The sequence below is a fragment of the Amborella trichopoda genome, chromosome 3, assembly GCF_054954075.1.
Source record: "Amborella trichopoda isolate Santa Cruz 75 chromosome 3, AtrichopodaSantaCruz75HAP2 v2.0, whole genome shotgun sequence".
NCBI lineage: Eukaryota > Viridiplantae > Streptophyta > Magnoliopsida > Amborellales > Amborellaceae > Amborella > Amborella trichopoda.
In genome coordinates this window covers 16,654,614-16,672,769 of record NC_142338.1, presented here as the reverse complement: position 1 = coordinate 16,672,769, position 18,156 = coordinate 16,654,614, and the positions used below count along the sequence as shown (strand labels likewise).

At 33.7% G+C, this 18,156-nt stretch overlaps 1 protein-coding gene across 3 annotated transcripts in view; it reads left to right on the top strand.

Moving 5' to 3' along the window:
- LOC18430448 (U3 small nucleolar ribonucleoprotein) overlaps positions 1-1,638 on the top strand; it is a 46,506-nt gene extending 44,868 nt beyond the window's left edge. Inside the window, exons 12-13 of one of the 3 annotated variants that reach the window (XM_088860250.1) lie at positions 1,075-1,137; positions 1,281-1,638. In XM_088860250.1, coding sequence (XP_088716376.1) covers positions 1,075-1,137; positions 1,281-1,285 — 68 coding nt within the window. In that variant the 3' untranslated portion in view covers positions 1,286-1,638. Of the gene's footprint in view, positions 1-1,074; positions 1,138-1,235 lie in introns of all 3 variants that reach the window. The other 2 variants (XM_088860249.1, XM_088860251.1) reach the window with 2 other exon arrangements.
- The last annotated feature ends 16,518 nt before the right edge of the window (positions 1,639-18,156 follow it).

Sequence of the window (18,156 nt, the reverse complement as noted above, 5' to 3'; positions counted from 1 at the left end):
TCTAAACTGGAAGACCAGTCTTTTGTTTGCATTATGTCTGTTTCAAAGCCAATGGCTGAGACAATGATGACTCTTAATTGCATTGTCTTGTTGTTATGATCTGGCTAATTGATTCAGAATTTGAGCCTTATCCTAATTCTAATAAATGGAGTTGAACTGCTCTAAAATCTTTTAAAGGAAACACCTTATGGATATCTTTACAAACAGTAAAGGTATCTAGTATGGAGTGCAAAAGTCATAATGTATCCGGATAAACCAAAAACTACGCAAAACTCGATCAGGAAGCAGGTCAGTCTCTGACATGGTGAATTTTATGTTCATGAAATTGGCTTTCCATATTTTCTATGTGATATCATGAGGACGAGGGGTGATGGCTACAGTGGATTTCCTTATAATTGTGCTAATGCAGCTGATTTGCATCAAACAGGAACCTGCCTACCCACTGAAATTGCTGGATACTAATTCTCTGACTAACCCATTAAGTATGCAGGCTAATTTTTGGTAAAAGCCGAGAAAATCACTATTTAATTGCCCTTCACACAGAGACATGCTGATCACAGACACAACATAACCAATTAGATTTAGTTAAACAGTCGGAGAAAACCAAGAACTGAAACCAAACTACAATTCCTAATGACAAAGCACATGATTCACTTATCTCCCTCCCAATTCAATTACAGGTCTGATGCACTTCTTGTCTAGTCTTAGCCTGAAGCTCAGATTGACTGATGACCAAGGACTCTTCATATCTTTGCTTTCATTCAGGCTTTCAATTAATCCAAGAAACTGAGAATTTAACCAATTTCAACATGGTATGCTTTTTGTGTAGAGTAGCTTTTTCTTTAAAATGGAGTCTATGCATTTAATTTTCTTTGATAATGAAAATAAAGTACCACTCTTTCTTTTCCTATAATTAATTGTGTTTGCTTCATCTGGACCTTTTTACTGGCCCGAGTTGAAATTTTTTATCATAATTGAGGCAAAACTTGTTGACTATTACATGGATACATCGCTAAAAAAGAAAAGAAATTATACTTGGATTTGTCGCTTATCCATTCTCTTGGCGTACCATAGCTGCAATGGCCAAACGCCTGAGGAGGAGCACACAGGAGAATCAATCTCGTGATCGTAAAAAAGGTATCGTTGATTATATAGCTGTTAATGATAAGCAAGTACTGCCATTTGAGTTGCTTAGTTGCTCTTGTTTTCATTTTATATGTTACTTATTTGAACAGCTTGAAATTCTCTTGACAGAGTGTGGAATGAACACAATTTTGTAGATTGAGAAACAAAGGTTGCCCTTGAGGGATATTGCAACATGGCGTACAACCCCGAGCTGGCCTGACTGCAGGATACTAGGTACAAGTTGCAAGTGACCCAAAGTTGGGTTCCTTTTTCTTCTAATTTTTGACATTTGTACTTACTGTAATTTGTTGAGAAAAGAAATCACAGAACATGCAGAGCCTTGAGAAGGAATAACTCCTTTGATAGCCTGCAAAACTGGTTCAATTTTGGCTCTTGATATAATTGTTAAATTAATGTTACACAATTTTGCAGCTTGTGCATTTTGTCATTCATCCCTGGATGTTTGACGAGCAGTTTGAACATTCATATAGAAAAGAAAGTAATTGGGCCTCATTGCATGGGTCTTACAACTTAGTCTTGCTTTTCATAACCTTGATCACACGGAGTACAAGTTATTTTTTGAATTACTGGATATAACATAAAAGAAACGATGAATACATTGGTAATGTATGATAATTTTGGTTAATTAGACTCTATGAAATGGTGGTGGAAAAGGGGGCGAGCCCTGACGGATTTTGGAGTTGGTTACTTGAGCAAGGATATATATATATATATATATATATATATATATATATATATATATATATATATATATATATATATATATATATATATATAGGAAATATCATATCAGCCCACGAGTTGATAGCTACAGTGTCAGCTAATGGTCCAGATTGCATCTGGGCAGATTTGATGGTCACAATCACATTTCATGTTTAAATTTTTATTTTTTTTTATACAAATCCAAATCACTTGAAATTTAGAGTGTCTATTCTTCAAAAATATAAGAATCTAATAAAAATATAAAAAAAAAATTCGTAAAATATAAATTGATCAAAATACTTTCAAAACATTTCAAAGGTATTTAGGTCAATTTACATTTTACGAATTCTTATTTTTATATTTTTATTAGGTACGTTTTGATGAGAAGAATGAACGCCTAAAATTTAAAATGATTTGGATTTGTAGAAAAAAAAAAATTCAAATACAAAATTAGATTGTAATCGTCAGATCAGCCTAGATTGAATTTGCGCTATTGTTGACACTGTAGCAATCAACCCGTGGGCTGACAGAATCGACTATATATATATACACACACACCAGGCTTTGACATGTTTGATCGAAATGAAGTGAATCAGATAACACTACTTTGTATACAATCTCTATTATTATTTGTTTACTTTTAGTTGTCAAATTAAAGATTAAATGAATCAATATCTTCATATTATAAATTCATTAATGTAGAACATTATTGTCAGCTCAATCACATAGAACTATCATATTCATCATTGGAAATTTAATTAGTAAAAAATCATGTTTTTAAAAAACTCAAGGTTGGATAAGAATCGTCTGATCCGACCTAAGGCTTGGTGGAGCCATCTTGGTTCTTTGAATAAATCACATGGTTCTTTTTAGGAACTAGTCGGGTCTTTGACATAACAAGTTAGTTCTGTTAGGGAGCTAGCCGATCCGGCCCCATAATATTTTTATTATTATTATAAGGGATTGTATACAATGTGACCATTTACTTTTGATACAAGATGGTCACAATTACTTACAACCATCCGATGTGAAATTTAATAGTTTGGATGTGTCATAAAGTTTGAAAAAATTTATTTCAAAATTTGAGTTTGATCAATGGAATAATTACGGCCACTCAATTTCACATCGAATGGTCAAGATTAATGTGACCATTTTGTAGCAAAGGTAAATGGTCTCATTCTATACTTTCTTTTATTTTGTTTTGAATTTTTAATTTTTTTTTGCTCGGCAGGATCGTCGATCCCAATTGGCAATTCGCCGACCTAACCAGTTTGTTGGATAGCTGGTTCACCTAGCTGATCCGGATTTTTAAACATCGGTGAAAAAAGTATTCAACAATTCCTATGATCATTTATCCCAGTAGTAACTAGAGTTCAAAATGTAGTGAACATTAGTAACCCAAGTTAATATGCAAAAAGAGGCCGTACTCTTCTCTTCTTCTGACCACCCACTTTTTTTGACAGTCTCTATCTGACCCACTCTTTGATAGTCTAATCCTCAAGGAGTTGTCAAAATCAAGAGGCTGCTTCCTTCTCACTTTAAGTCCAGGTTTGGAGGGTAGAATCTTTTGAGTTAGAGACTTGAAGAGCCTTTTAAATACCTTCATTTAATTTTGGACATGTCGGAAGGTTTTTCCTGACCATCTCCCAAAGTTTCGGCAAATAATCTGCAGCATGTCGGGGGTGCTTTGGTAATTATTGCAACCCAGGCCCAAGATCACTTTATCAATCTTTCTAAGGTGAAAAGATAAGGGTCGCTGTGGTACCACCCTCACACTGTAGTTGCCACATTATTGTGGTTTTCTTCTCATTGAGTGCACTCCTAAGACCTCCAAACACCAACTCCTAAACTACTCAAAAAAAACGGGTAAAGGGACCACAAGAGTTTGATCCCTCTGAGCATTGCCATTCGGATTCAGAATCATCTCACTCCGACCAAATTGGGAGGTTGGAGATACTAGGCCAAAAAACCAAAGAGCTGCATAGGTGTTCTATCATTTTTCTTATTTTTTTCTTGTTAAATATAGCTGGGCCTAAGTTAGACACGCTCCAAAAAAAATAACCTAAGAAAACATCAGCAACCCTATCACACGTGTGAATAGTACAACAAGAGTGTGATCCCTCTAAATTTTGCCCGGTCGAACTCAGAATCATCTCACTCGGACCAAATTGGGAGGCTACAGTTTCTAGGTTGAAAAACAGAAGAGCCGCCTAGGTGTTCTATCATTTTCCTTATTTTCTTTTGTTAAATATAGCTTGGTCCAATTTAGACAGGCTCGAGTTGGATAATCAAGGTCGGACTGACCAATGAAATAGCAAGGGATTTGATCTAGTCAAAGTCGGTCTAATTACTAGTTAAATTAGTTGGATCAGATTTTAAAAATAAAATAAAAAATAAATAAATATAATAATTTAAAATATAAAATTTATCTAACTTCATTTCGTTGATCGAACCGGTTTAAACTGACTTATCCGACTCAACAAAACCAGCCGGCCAAGGTACCAAATGGAGGTCAGAATGGTCGGACAACTTAATTTGTCCGATCTTGATAACACTCATGCGGAGCTGGAGCCCGATTCCAATCTTTGTTTAAGTCAAAGATTGTGATCCATTAAGGGCAAAATTGTCACCAACTTTGATTAATTTATTGGATGAAATAATGGTCACTTGAAGCTTACAATTTTGAAGGGAAAAAATAAAAAATAAAAGAAGAAGGAAAGCCATGGTTCAAGTTTATAAAAGAGAAAGGATAAAAGATTAAGAGAGAAGCCCATGGTGTACTTTTATATGGATCAAAAGCTTACATTTTTGCTTGGATTTGTTTTGCAACTATAGATTCAAGTATTGGAATTCTACATTTATGATGTACGGACCTGCAACTATATTAAAGCTTATACAAACCACATCATTCAATTAGGAAAAAGCTTATACGGGGATGTGACCTTAAACTACATCATCAATTACCCCAAATAAAAAAAAAAAAACTTAGCATTAAGGCGAACGGCAAAATCCATTGAAAAATGCTATTCTAATATTGAAAAATTCTCTAATTGGTTATCTCGACATCAAAATGTATGGAAAGTAAAAGACCTGAAATAACGCATCTTGCAATATATTGTCTAAACTGTCAATTTTTAAAATTTTCATGTGTTTATGGGTCTACTTGGTTTGAACATTTGGAGTTCAAAATTTTATAGTTAAAGATGAAAATAGATTCTCATTCCATCATAAAAATTGTTTACGCTAAAATTATATCTTGTGATAAAATTTGGAGGTGCACCTTACTTTGCTTGTTTATAGTTGCAACCTTATGCAAACCATACCCTTGAATTAATTCATTTGATATTATATCATTTTCATTACACTTCATAATTATGTAATTATTCTATTCATCAATAGGTGAGTTATTTCTTTAGGACAAAACTTCAAAATATTAAAGCTGCATCTCAAGTCCTCACGAGAAAATTGAAAGAAAGACCTATGTGATCTTTTGCTGGGGAAATACAATTTTTTTTTTTTAATAATAATCACCCCTTATAATTTTGACAACAAGATCACTCACAAATGATCTTATTACAAACAATAGAAATTCCAAAAATAAATAACACATCAATAAAATAAATCTCAACTACTTGATGCCATTCATACAACCTAATATAGTGCTTGAAAATATAAAATAAAAGAACAAACAAATAAAAGAAAACATGCCGGAGATTACCTCAACCGAGCTTTTTACACTCCACACCGAGTCACCACATCCAATGGTGTGGGGTCTGTGGTCTAGCTTCAATCTCGAACCACGATAGCTGATTTCAGCCAAACTAGGTAACCACCTTTTAAACTCTCTACTAAAACTTGACCTCCAAAATTAACTTAGGTCCTCCTCTAATTTTTCCAACCCTTAAATTAACTTAGGTCTAGAGAGGAGAGACAGTACTATCTAAAGTTTTGGAGAGAGAAAATTAGAGATAGAAATATAGAGGAGAGAGAGTGGAGTGTGTCCCTCTAGGTAAGAGAGAGGTGAGAGAGAGGTTATGGGAGAGAGAGAGGTTGTGTGTAGAGATTGAGGGGAGAGCACCTCTATTTATTGTAGATATTTAGGTTTAGGGTTTTTTAGGGTTTTCCCATAGTTTGTCTCTTTTATGAGATTGAATCTAGACCGTTGATCAAAGTAACTTGTGAGGTGAGAAATCTGAATCATCCATTCCACAGATGGGCCATCAACATTATGAAAGGTGCTTGAACCATTATCCCCCTTTCATTAAACTATTTTCCTATCAATATATTTAAATAAAATAAATATCATGCATTCCATAAAATTACATGATCCACATCACATATTCCATGAGGATATGTCAAATATTATCAAGTAAATAAATACTACCAAATATAAATAAGGTAAGGTCAATATTTACTATCTATTCAAATTGACCATATCCCTTTAAAGCAAACTTGCTATAAAACAAATAAAACTATGGTCAATATTTCTCTTCCAAGATTTGACCACATGCCACAAATCAAACTTACCTTAACTTAAAGTCTTGAACACAAAGCAATTAAATAGAATCTAAAGGGTGGGGCATGCCATCCCTTTGTGGCACATGTGGGCCCCCACCCACATGCCACATGGTGGGCCCATGTGTACTTTGGACCCCCATAGAATTTTATATAAAAAAAAGTTTTAAAATTAAATAAAACGAATTAATATATATTTGAAGTTTTACAACTTTGTAAAATCAATAACTGTATTTTTATAAGTCCAAAAATCATAATTAAAATATTGAGAGATTCATAAAAATTCAAATAATAAAACTAAAATCATTTCAATAATAAAAAGAACACAATTAAATTAATATGATGGGAAAAGGATCCATATGGTTTTAGGAATTCAATATGTAATAATGGGGTACTCCACCTTCAACTGTAGACTACATACCACACTAGCTTTATCGAACCGACCCAGTATTGCCTATGACCCACAGTTCAAGAAGAGGCTCATTGGTGAGTAACCAAAATTAGGTTGATGAATCAAGGGATCGCAATCCCAGTCTGTAGATTACATGTCCTCTTCTAGAGACGAATCAAGGTCACCACGACCTGATGCGACCACAACTCTATGGCGCATAGGGGTATCTCTCGCATATGCATATGCTTCACCCAAAGGTAGATATCTGGTTTTCCCGAACGATTTATCAATATGCATGTCATGTGATGAAACATAGATGAGGTTTTGGCTCCCGTCTCAGTAGGCCTACCATCACACACAAGGATCACACCGTCCTTCGGCTCTCTCATCTAGGCATAAACTTCGACCTCATCAAGGGCTAATCCAAAACCCTCATCGGTTAATTCTTTATGCCCAGGTACCTTGGGTTTTCCTACCGACTAACTTAGATCGATAAACACAGTCCGGTATAAGAAAACATCATTTGTTTAGTATGGCCTCGAGGGACCACACTCCCACTGGAATTTTATATACCACTGTTGCGATGCTTCTTTTAGGCCATAAAGGATTTATCAAGTTTGCATACTAGGTTCTCTTTCCTTTTCTCTTCAAATCCCTTAGGTTGGGTCATGTAAATATATACTTCTAAATCCCATTTAGAAAGGCTGTTTTGACATCCATTTGATGAACCTCAAAGTCAAAATGGACTGCTATATCTATAAGGATTCGAATGGATGGAAATTTGGCATCAAGGGAAAACGTTTCCTTATAATCTATCCCTTCTTTTTGGGTGAAACCCTTTGCATCCAACCTAACTTTGTATTTTTTCTATTTCCCTTCGGAGTTAAACTTTTTCTTGAAAATTCACTTACAACCAATGGCCTTACGTTTTTGAGGTAGAGGTACTAATTCCCATATATGATTTTGGTTAATGAAAGCATATTCATCTTTCATGGCTTCTACTCAAAATTCATTTTCAGGACAGGTCAAGTCTTCGTGGTGAGTTCTAGGTTCTGAATCTGGATCTTCCCCAACCTTATCAAAATGTTCTCCAAGGTAGACAAAATATTCTAGGTAAAGAGGTGGTCTATTGACTCGATTACTTCGTCTTGGTTCAGGTAAAGGTTCACTTTCTTTAGGAAGTTCAGGAACAGGTTGGGTTGGTTTAGAAGTTTCAGGTTTAGGGTCTCAAACTACATCCTTGTTTTTGGCCTTCTCATAAAAGTTAGCTTGTTTTCTACTCACCCTTGCTTCAAGGAACTATTCCTCGAAGAAGTAAGCATCGCGGCTTTCAATAAACGTACATGTTTCAAGATTGTAGAATCGATACTCGTTACCATGATCTAGGTAACCAATAAACATGGATTTGATAGTTTTGTGTTGCAATTTGGTTCTATTTTGATGTGAGATAAGGACATGGGCTGAGCAACCCTAAACTTTCAAGTGTTCAAGGGAGGAAATACGATCTGTGAAGATTTCATGAGGAGTAAGTGGGGTAGCTTTTGTGGCAGTCTGGTTAATGATGTAACATGTCGTTAATACGGCTTCTCCCCAAAACTCCAATGAGAGATTTGCATGCCCCATCATATTCCTTACCATTTCCACTAAGGTCATATGCCTTTTCTCAGCTATACCATTTTGTTCAGGAGTATAAGGCATGATGTACTGATGGATGATCCTATTTTCAATGCACAATTCTTTGAAAATGTCAGATGAATATTCCCCCCCTCTACCTACTCTAAAGAATTTAATTTTCAGGTTGGTTTGATTCTATACCTGGGCCTTATATTTTTGAATTTTTCTAGGGCTTTTGATTTTCTATGAATAAGGTACACATGGCCATATCGCGAGTAGTCATCTATAAAAGTGATAAAATATCTTTTTCTATTTTTGGTGGTCACATTCATAGGTCTACATATGTCACTATGAATGATTTCTAATACGCTAGTAACTCTTTTTGGCCTGGTGGTATTTTTTCTTACTAGTTTTCCTTGCACACAAGACTCGCACACTTTCGATATATCTCCCTTATAATTTTGAAGAATCCCGTCCTTTTTTAATCTTTCCATTTGTTTGATATTAATGTGTCATAACCTCATATGTCATAGGGTAGCATCTAATTCATTAGAGGACGAGACATAAACAACGTTGTCTTTCATTTCAATAGTAAATAGCCCGTCTAAAAGTCGTCCAGTCATAATCACAACTTTCCCCATTCTTGACCACCACTTTCTCCCCAACGAAAGTGGTTATGAATCCAACTATAAACATCTTAGGAACTGAAACCAAGCACTTCCTCATATCATGAGCATAAAGTGCTTGTTTTAGGATCAAGGTGCTCCCACTCTTCAGTTTCAGCTCAAAATCTCCAACTCCAAGTACATCAGCCTTCTGATTTCCTCCCATATAAATATGTTGTTGTCTTGGTCCCATGGGAGTGAAAGAACGGTAACCTTCCTTGGTGTTTGTGATATGGGTCGTAGCCCCCGAGTCAAGATACCAAGAAGCTCCCTTGAGGTTAGCTAGCTTGGACTCGAAAATCACACATGTCAATTCCTTGTTAGTTCCACCAGATTTATTGAACCGACAACTATTGGCTATGTGGCCCACCTTCTTGCAAATAAAACAAGTTCGAGTCTCTCTCTTTGCTCCTTTATTTCTAAAATATCTTCTTTTTAAAATATCTTTTCTTCTCAAAAGTATTTATTCCCTTTCCTTTCTTAAATTTAAAAGATGGTTGATATTTTACGATATGCACAGCATCCCTTGGGGTTTGTCTTGAACTCCTCATTTCTTCTTCAGATTTGATGGTCGTGATGAGTTCCTCCAATTTTGATGCATTTCTTCTACCAGAGATGGAAGATATGAAAGTCTCTCATGAATTAGGAAGAGAATTCATTAAATGGATCACTTGCATAGATTTATTGGGCTTCATGCCTGTATCTTCCAAATCTCTGACTAGCGCACGAAACACGTATACATGATCTGCAACCTTGGTATCTTCTACCATTTTTAAATCATTGTACCTTCTCATAGGCATAGTTTGCTTCATGAGAGAAGGTTCAACATATTCTCTTTCAAGTTTATCAAAAATCTCACTTGCAATATAGATTGACTCGTACTCAGAAGCATACGAGTCAGTCATGGCACATAAAAGAATGTATTTGCATCTCAAGTTCCTCCTCTTCCAATTGACGTACTCATATTTGATTATTTGAGATGAGTCGTCAGTTGGATGACGAGGTCGGTCTTTAAAGAGTACCTCATGCAAGTTTTCTTCATAAAGCACAAATTTGATTTTACTTTTCCAAGAAGCAAAGTTGGTCTCATCAAACCTTTCGGTTTTCAGGATCTTAGAGATGAAGGTATGAGCAACCATATATTCCTATTCTCAAGTAAAAATAAGAAAATACTCATAATGACAATCAAGTAAAACTAGCTTTGATATCAATGAAAGAAAGACCTATATGATCTTTTGCGGGAGAAATACAATTTTTTTATTTTTTATTTTTTTAATAATAATCACCCCTTATAGTTTTGGCAACAATATCACTCACAGATTGTCTTATTACAAACAATAGAAATTCCAAAAATAACTAATACATCAATAAAATAAATATCAACTACTTGATGCCATTCATACAACCTAATATTGTGCTTGAAAATATAAAATAAAAGAACAAACAAATAAAAGAAAAGATGTCGGAGATTACCTCAATCAGGTTTCTTACACCCCACATCGAGTCACCACATCCAATAATACGAGATCTATGGTCTAGCTTCAATTTCGAACTGGGATAGCTGATTTCGGCCAAACTAGGTAACCACCCCTTAAAATATCCATTAAAACTTAACACCCAAAATTAACTTAGGCCCCCCTCTAATTTTCTAACCCTTAAAATTAACTTAGGTCTAGAGATGAGAGAGAGTACTACCTAAGGTTTTAGAGAGATAAAATTAGAGAGAGAGGCCCCTCTAGGAGAGAGGTGAGAGAGAGGTATGGGAGAGAGAGGTTGTGTGTAGAGAATAGGGGCGGGGAGAAACCCCTATTTATAGTGGATATTTAGATTTAGGGTTTCTTAGGATTTTCCCATAGTTTGTCTCTTTGATAAGATTGAATCTAGACCGTTGATCAATGTGACTTGTGGGGTGAGCCATCCATTCCATAGATGGGCCATCAACATTATGGAAGGTGTTTGAACCATTATCTTCTTTTTCTTAAACCATTTTCCCATCAATATATTTAAATAAAATAAACATCATGCATTCCATAAAATTACATGATCCATGTCACATATTCCATAAGGATATGTCAAATATTATTAAGTAAATAAATACTACCAAATATATAAATTAGATAAGGTCAATATTTACTATCTATTCAAATTGACCATATCCCTTTAAAACAAACTTGCTATAAAACAAATAAAGCCATGATCAATATTTCCCTTCCAAGATTTGATCACATGCCACAAATCAAACTTACCTTAACTTAAAGTCTTGAACACAAAGCAATTAAAGAGAATCCAAAGGGTGGGGCATGCCACCCCTTTGTGGCACATGTGGGCCCTCACCTACATGCCACATGGTGGGCCCATGTGCACTTTGGGTCCCCATGGAATTTTATTTAAAAAAATAGTTTTAAAATTAAATAAAACTAATTAATATATATTTGAATTTTTACAACTTTATAAAATCAATAAATGTATTTTTATAAGTCCAAAAATCATAATTAAAATGTTGAGAGATTCATAAAAATTCAAATAATAAAACTAAAATCATTTCAATAATAAAATGCACAAACTTAAATTAATATGATGGGAAAATGATCCATATGGTTTTAGGAATTTAATTTGTAATAATGGGGTACTCCACTTTCAATTGTAGACTACAGACCACACTAGCTTTATCGAACTGACCTAGTGTTTCCCATGACCCACAGTCTAAACAGGGGCTCATTAGCGGGTCACCAAAGTTAGGTCGATGAATCAAGGGGTCGCTATCTCAATCTGTGGATTACAGGTCCTCCCCTAGAGATGAGTTATGGTCACCACGACCTGATGCTACCACAGCTCTATGACGTATAGGGGTATCTCTCACACATGTATACACTTCACTCAAAGGTGGATATCTAGCTTTCTCGAACGATCTATCAATATGCATACCGTGTGATGGAATATGGATGAGGTTTTAGCCCCCATCTCAGTAGGCCTACCATCACACACAAGGGTCACACAGTTCCTCTACTATCTCATCTAAGCATAAACTCTGACCTATAAAGTGCTAACCCAAAACCCTCCTCGATTAATTTTTTATGCCCAGGTACCTTGGGTTTTCCAATCGACTGGCCTAGATCAATAAACACAATTTGGTATAAACAAACATCATTCGCTTAGTATGATCCTCGAAGGACCACACTCCCACTGAGTTTATGTTTCACTATAAAAGTATTTCAATACACACTCCTAAGGCCTTTAAAAGCCACATAAACCCAACAAAAATGGGGTCTCAACAATGTTCAAAAAGTCGGCTCAGGCCGATTACTAGGCCCATGCCCCAGTCGAATACTCACTCGAGTCCGAGTAACTCGGCTCGAGTAGGGCAGAGTACTGTAGCAGCTGAAAACTATTAAAAACTAAAAAAATTACAAAAAGTCAAAAAAATAGAAAAAATATATTTTAAATAAAATTTAACAAAACACAACTAATTGTGGTTAAAAAAGTAGTGAAAAATATATTTTAAAAAAAATTTAATTACCAAGGGTATTTTCAATTTTTTTTAGAAAAGACGGGAAAATGTTAAAATAAGTATTCTAGCCAATATACTTTCTAATTTTTTCCAAAATGATGAAAATATAAATAAACATGTTACAAATATATTTCTTATTGTTTAGAGATTTTTATAAGTTTTTTAAGATCCCCAAGTTGGACCTCCAACTCGGGACAACTCAGGCTCGGCAATGGCCCAAGCTCGAGTAACGCAGCCGAGTCGAAATAGCCGAGTCGAAATAACACTGTCGACATTTCGAACACTGGGTCTCAAGGCCACAAACCCTTGTTACGGCCAACAAGTCTACCCTAACCCTTGAGTAAAATAACTAAAGCGCTAAAATAGTGCAGATATGATAGATTTGAACTCTTGAAATCGATGATTCAAATGGATCATTTTTAGGGCTTGAAATATATATTTTTTTCTCTTTTTTTTCTAGATCCATATCATCGAGGTCAAGATGATAGACTTGTAATATATTTCTTACTTTTTATGGATTTTTATAATTTTTTTAAGATCCCCAAGTTGGACCTCCAACTCGGGACAACTCGGGCTAGTCAAGGGCCACGAGCTCGAGTAACGCAGCGGAGTCGAAACAACTCGGCTGACATTTCAAACACTGGGTCTCAAGGCCACAAACCCTTGTTACGGCCAACAAGTCCATTCTAACCCTTGAGTAAAATAACTAAAGCTCTAAAATAGTGCAGATATGATAGATTTGTGAACTCTTGAAATCGATGATTCAAATATTATACTAAAAGATAGATCATTTTTAGGGCTTGAAATCTTTGTGTTTTTTTTTCTCTTTTCTTTCTCGATCCATATCATCGAGGTCAAGATGATAGATTTGTAGCTTTTTTATGCTAAAACTACGTTTTTATAGCTAGATTTTTTTTAAATTTTTTTTTTGTTTAACCAGATTCAAAGTGCTACCTTCGAGAACTATAGCCCTACAATTTTGTCTCTCACTCTTTTAATATCACAAGGGAATTGCATGTATGGGTACATGCTATAGTGGAATACCTTTTAAAAAAGAGTCATGATATATAGGAATTTTTTTGGTATAAGAAGGTCATAATCACATTGAATTTTTTTGGTATAAGAAGGTCATAATCACATTGATTGAAGTAAGTGGCTATCGGCAAATCATTGATTCTACAGAAAATTTAAGAACATTTTTTTTAAACTTTGGACAAAAAAATCACAACCTTGGCGACTTGATTTCACATCTCACATCTAAAAGCGAGCATGAACTTTTCTCCGAAAAAAAAAAGAAAAAAAAAAAACAAATAACTTTATACTATATAATCTCATTTTATATAAGTTGGGAGCATAGTGTACATCTACTTCCTCGATGAGAAGACCTACTTTGGCGGATTTTTTTTAGTATGAAATTTTGGCAACCACCTAAGAATCACTAGAGGATTATTCTCAAAATGAAAATTTTAAATTTTGAGTTTTCTAGGACTAAGATCTAATCCTCTAAAAATTGGATGGTCTCTATTTAATATTGAAACATTAATTTTCTTCACGTATACAAAAGGGGCAAATAGGAATTATTATTTTTATTGAAGTTAACTTAGTTGAAGAGGTTATATCTTCAAAATTTGGGATTCTAAAATTAATTTTAGATAGGGATTTACCCGAGGGAGTAAATACAGATAGGGATCTACTCGAGGGAGCATAATATCTTTTAGCATATATGTATCATGTTACAATAAATTATCACTGTTCACGTTTCCTTTGGATTTGTGATAAGTTGGCTTTGGAATACAGTCGACTGAAGTGGAAATTGGTTGCATGTGTTTCTCTGACTAGATGTGGCCCTCAAGGTATATGTTTGAAGACCCGTGTCCTTATTTGTATACAAGAATAGACACGTCACTGTATTTTTGTCTAACGCAAAAAGACTATTGATGCAAAAATACCCATTGATAAGGCCTTGTGGTCCTCTCACTAGTCACTTGGAACCAGTATTTTAAAACTCGGTAATTTTCGATCCTGACTGTCGATTTAGATAGGAATTGATGGGTACTTAACTGGTTTTGGGATAGCATGGGTTCGGACAAGGTTCCCCAAAAAACCTTTATATATATATATATATATATATATATATATAGCAATGTTCAAATGCAAAGGTTGTATCATAGTATAATGAAACGACACTTTTAGAAAACTATGTGTGTGGTATTTGTGTAACCCCAAATTTTGCACACTCTCTTCATCTCAATAATCAATTCCCAAAAAAAAAAAAATTTCAATTTGAGTTCTAGATATGGTCAAAATGACTCCCTTCCAAAAACGAATCTAGACCATTCATTTTGTGAGTTTTAGGATCTTAGCCTTTATAAACTCAAAATCATATTTTTCTTTTTTAACATTGTTCGTCTAACGATGATAAAGCCATCCAAAAAAATTGGAAATGAAAAAATCCTTCTAAGGTCTAGATTTAAGCATCTCACCAAAATGAATGGCATATGTTAATTGGGCTAAAAAATATTTTCTAGGTTATGTTTTTAATTTCTTTTTTTTTTATGTGATTGTTCATTAGAATGAAAAGAGTGTATATTTCAAACTTTGGATCAAACCAATGACCATAAGAAGGTTTTTTAATGTTGTTGCATCATATTACTATACAACGATTGCAAGAAATCATTGCCCATATATATATGTATATATGTATATATATATGTATATATATGTATATATATATATATATATATATATATATATATACATATATATATATCTGGATATTCTAAACTTCTCAACCTTTCAAATTACAAAGGCTCAAGATAGAGAGAGTTGTGAAGTAATTTTGTAGTCTATTTTTTAAAAAAAGTTATTTTTGTGGGATAATTTTGTAAATATTACTACAAGACAAATGAAACTTTTGTCATCGTCAAGAGGGGTAAAATTGAAATTTTAACTAAAGAACAAGGGTACTCTACAAATAAAGTTTCATGACACCAATTTCCAAAATATTATTGTACTTTTTTGAAAATTTCAAATTTGTCATTGCTTGATGATAAAGTTACTTATTTAAATAATTTTTAATAAAAAAGTAATGATTGTTTTGATAAATACACTCATCACAACCCCTTCTAACTTCTACTTTTGTATTTTGAGGGGGTATTTTGAGGGGTTGTTAACTGTAGACAAACCCATATATATATATATATATATATATATATATATATATATATATATATATATATATATATATATATATATATATATATATATATATCTTAAGCTACTAGTTATAATATATAGTATAAGCTATTAACTTCCAGCCATCAGATATTTTATTGTGTGGTTCAAAATTCATATCATTATAGCAATTACTTTCAATAATTTAAAATGATCAAATTACCGCGTCATTTTTCAGAAGTATTTTGGTCATTTTATATGTTAAGAAATATTTTTTATATATTTCTTAAGCTACTAGTTATAATATATAGTATAAGCTATTAACTTCGAGCCGTCAGATATTTCATTGTGTGGTTTAAAATTCATATCATTATAGCAATTACTTTCAATAATTTAAAATGATCAAATTACCGCGTCATTTTTCAGAAGTATTTTGGTCATTTTATATGTTAAGAAATATTTTTTATTGTGCTCCTTATTTTTTAGGACACGTCCAAAACTTTATTACTATTTGATTTCTAGAAAAAAGATTGAAATTCAGATGGTGATATGATGATTTGATGGTGGGGAGCTAATAGCTTAAAAAAAATATTATACTAGTAGCTAAGGCCCAATTTAACTCATAAAGTAAGCTTCACCGCTGATCCTTGATTTATTGGTGGGGTAACCTGGTTGCTCTTAGCTTCCATTTCCATCCAATATGTCCGTGGATTGAAAAGTCGGGCCAGTTTTTCATTGTTGGAGCGGAGCAAATATCTGTCCACTCTGTTCTCAACCTGCAATGAGGCAATTAATATTCGGGGTGGTTTGTATGATTCTGCAACCTTAAACAATCAAATTAAGCTACACCTCCAAATTTTATCATAAATATAATTTAAACGTAAATTTTTTTTAAGATGGCTTAAGAACATATGTAGTTATATGATCTCAAACTCTAAAAATAATTCTAATCAAGTAGATCTGTGAATACTTGAAAATAGACGGTCCACATTTGTTATAAGATACACTATTTTAGGGTTCAAAATCTTTTTTCTGTTCCAACATCAATACGACCTTCAATAATGGATTTTTGAGGTGCACTTGAATTATATATTTTAAGGTTGCAACCTTATATAAACTTTTTTGTATCCCCAACCTGCTCTACGCAAACTATGGATAGCATGTGATATGGATAAGTCCATACCTAAAATAAATAGTAGCTTAGGTTATACTCCCAATCATTAGATCTTGATCGGATGGTTGAAAATACAAGTCACTATTTGAACTTTAATATTTTTTATAAAAATTAATGCTATTTAAAATTTTGGGAGCATACACTTGACACTATCTTGCACCACATAAAAATATAAAAAAAATATATAAAAAATTTAAAACGATCAAATTAACCCATCATATTTCAAGGGTAATTTGGTCATTTTAAAATTTATAAAATATTTTTTTATATATCCAAAATTTCATCTTGATCCAATTTATAGAAGAAAAATTAAAATTCAAATAGGCATATGTATTTTAAACCATCCGATTGAAATCTAACAATTGAGAGCAAGGCTTACTATTCATTATAGGACCAGATCTATTAGCTTTGTTTTATAATAAGGAAGTATAAGAGTACAACAGAATAGTACCAACAACCAACATATACCGTCACTGTTTTATTTTTAATTTTTTTTCTAAATAATTCTCTGGACCTGAAATTTTAAAGGTAGATGAACTAGACCTAAGCACACCAAAGAAACGATAATAAAAATTTGGGAAATTTTCATATAAAACCCTAATTCCTCATATTAGACTCTCCTTCCGTTTTTCTTTCAAGCGGAATCTCTAAAGATATTACCACACCCCCTCACATCTCTTATCTTCCTCTTTAATTGACTTTTGATCATAAAAATTAGTGTCAACAAATTTTTTTATACCATTTCAACCCAAAAACCTTTTTAACCATCGTTTCGCTTTTCAACTATTAAAAAAAAATTGGAAATTGTATAAAAATATTTTTTTGAAGTTAATATTTATGATCAAAAGTCAATAAAACAAAGACATAAAAGACGAAAAGGTATGATAAAATCATTAGGAGTTTCTTTATACCGCTTAAAAGAAAAACGGAAGGATGGTCTACCATGCAATAATATAAGGAACTACAGCTCTATATGATTTTCCCTAAAAAATTTGGAGGCCCTACTAGTGAACATGGGCCATCAGATGCGTCAATATGTCCGACCGGCCTACAACTGTTCGTGGCTCATAAAATAAGTCATCATTATCATCTGATCAAGCAAACAAACTCTTAGGCCTTGGATCAATTCTTCACTACAAGAGAAGTGACCCAACTGCCCGTAGTTCAAATTATAGTCTAGTTAGAGCTCCCATGCACTGCAGTGCTCACCAAAAAGAATCCACACAACGTCCGAAGCTGAAGGGCCTCCATTCTCCCTTAATTCCAT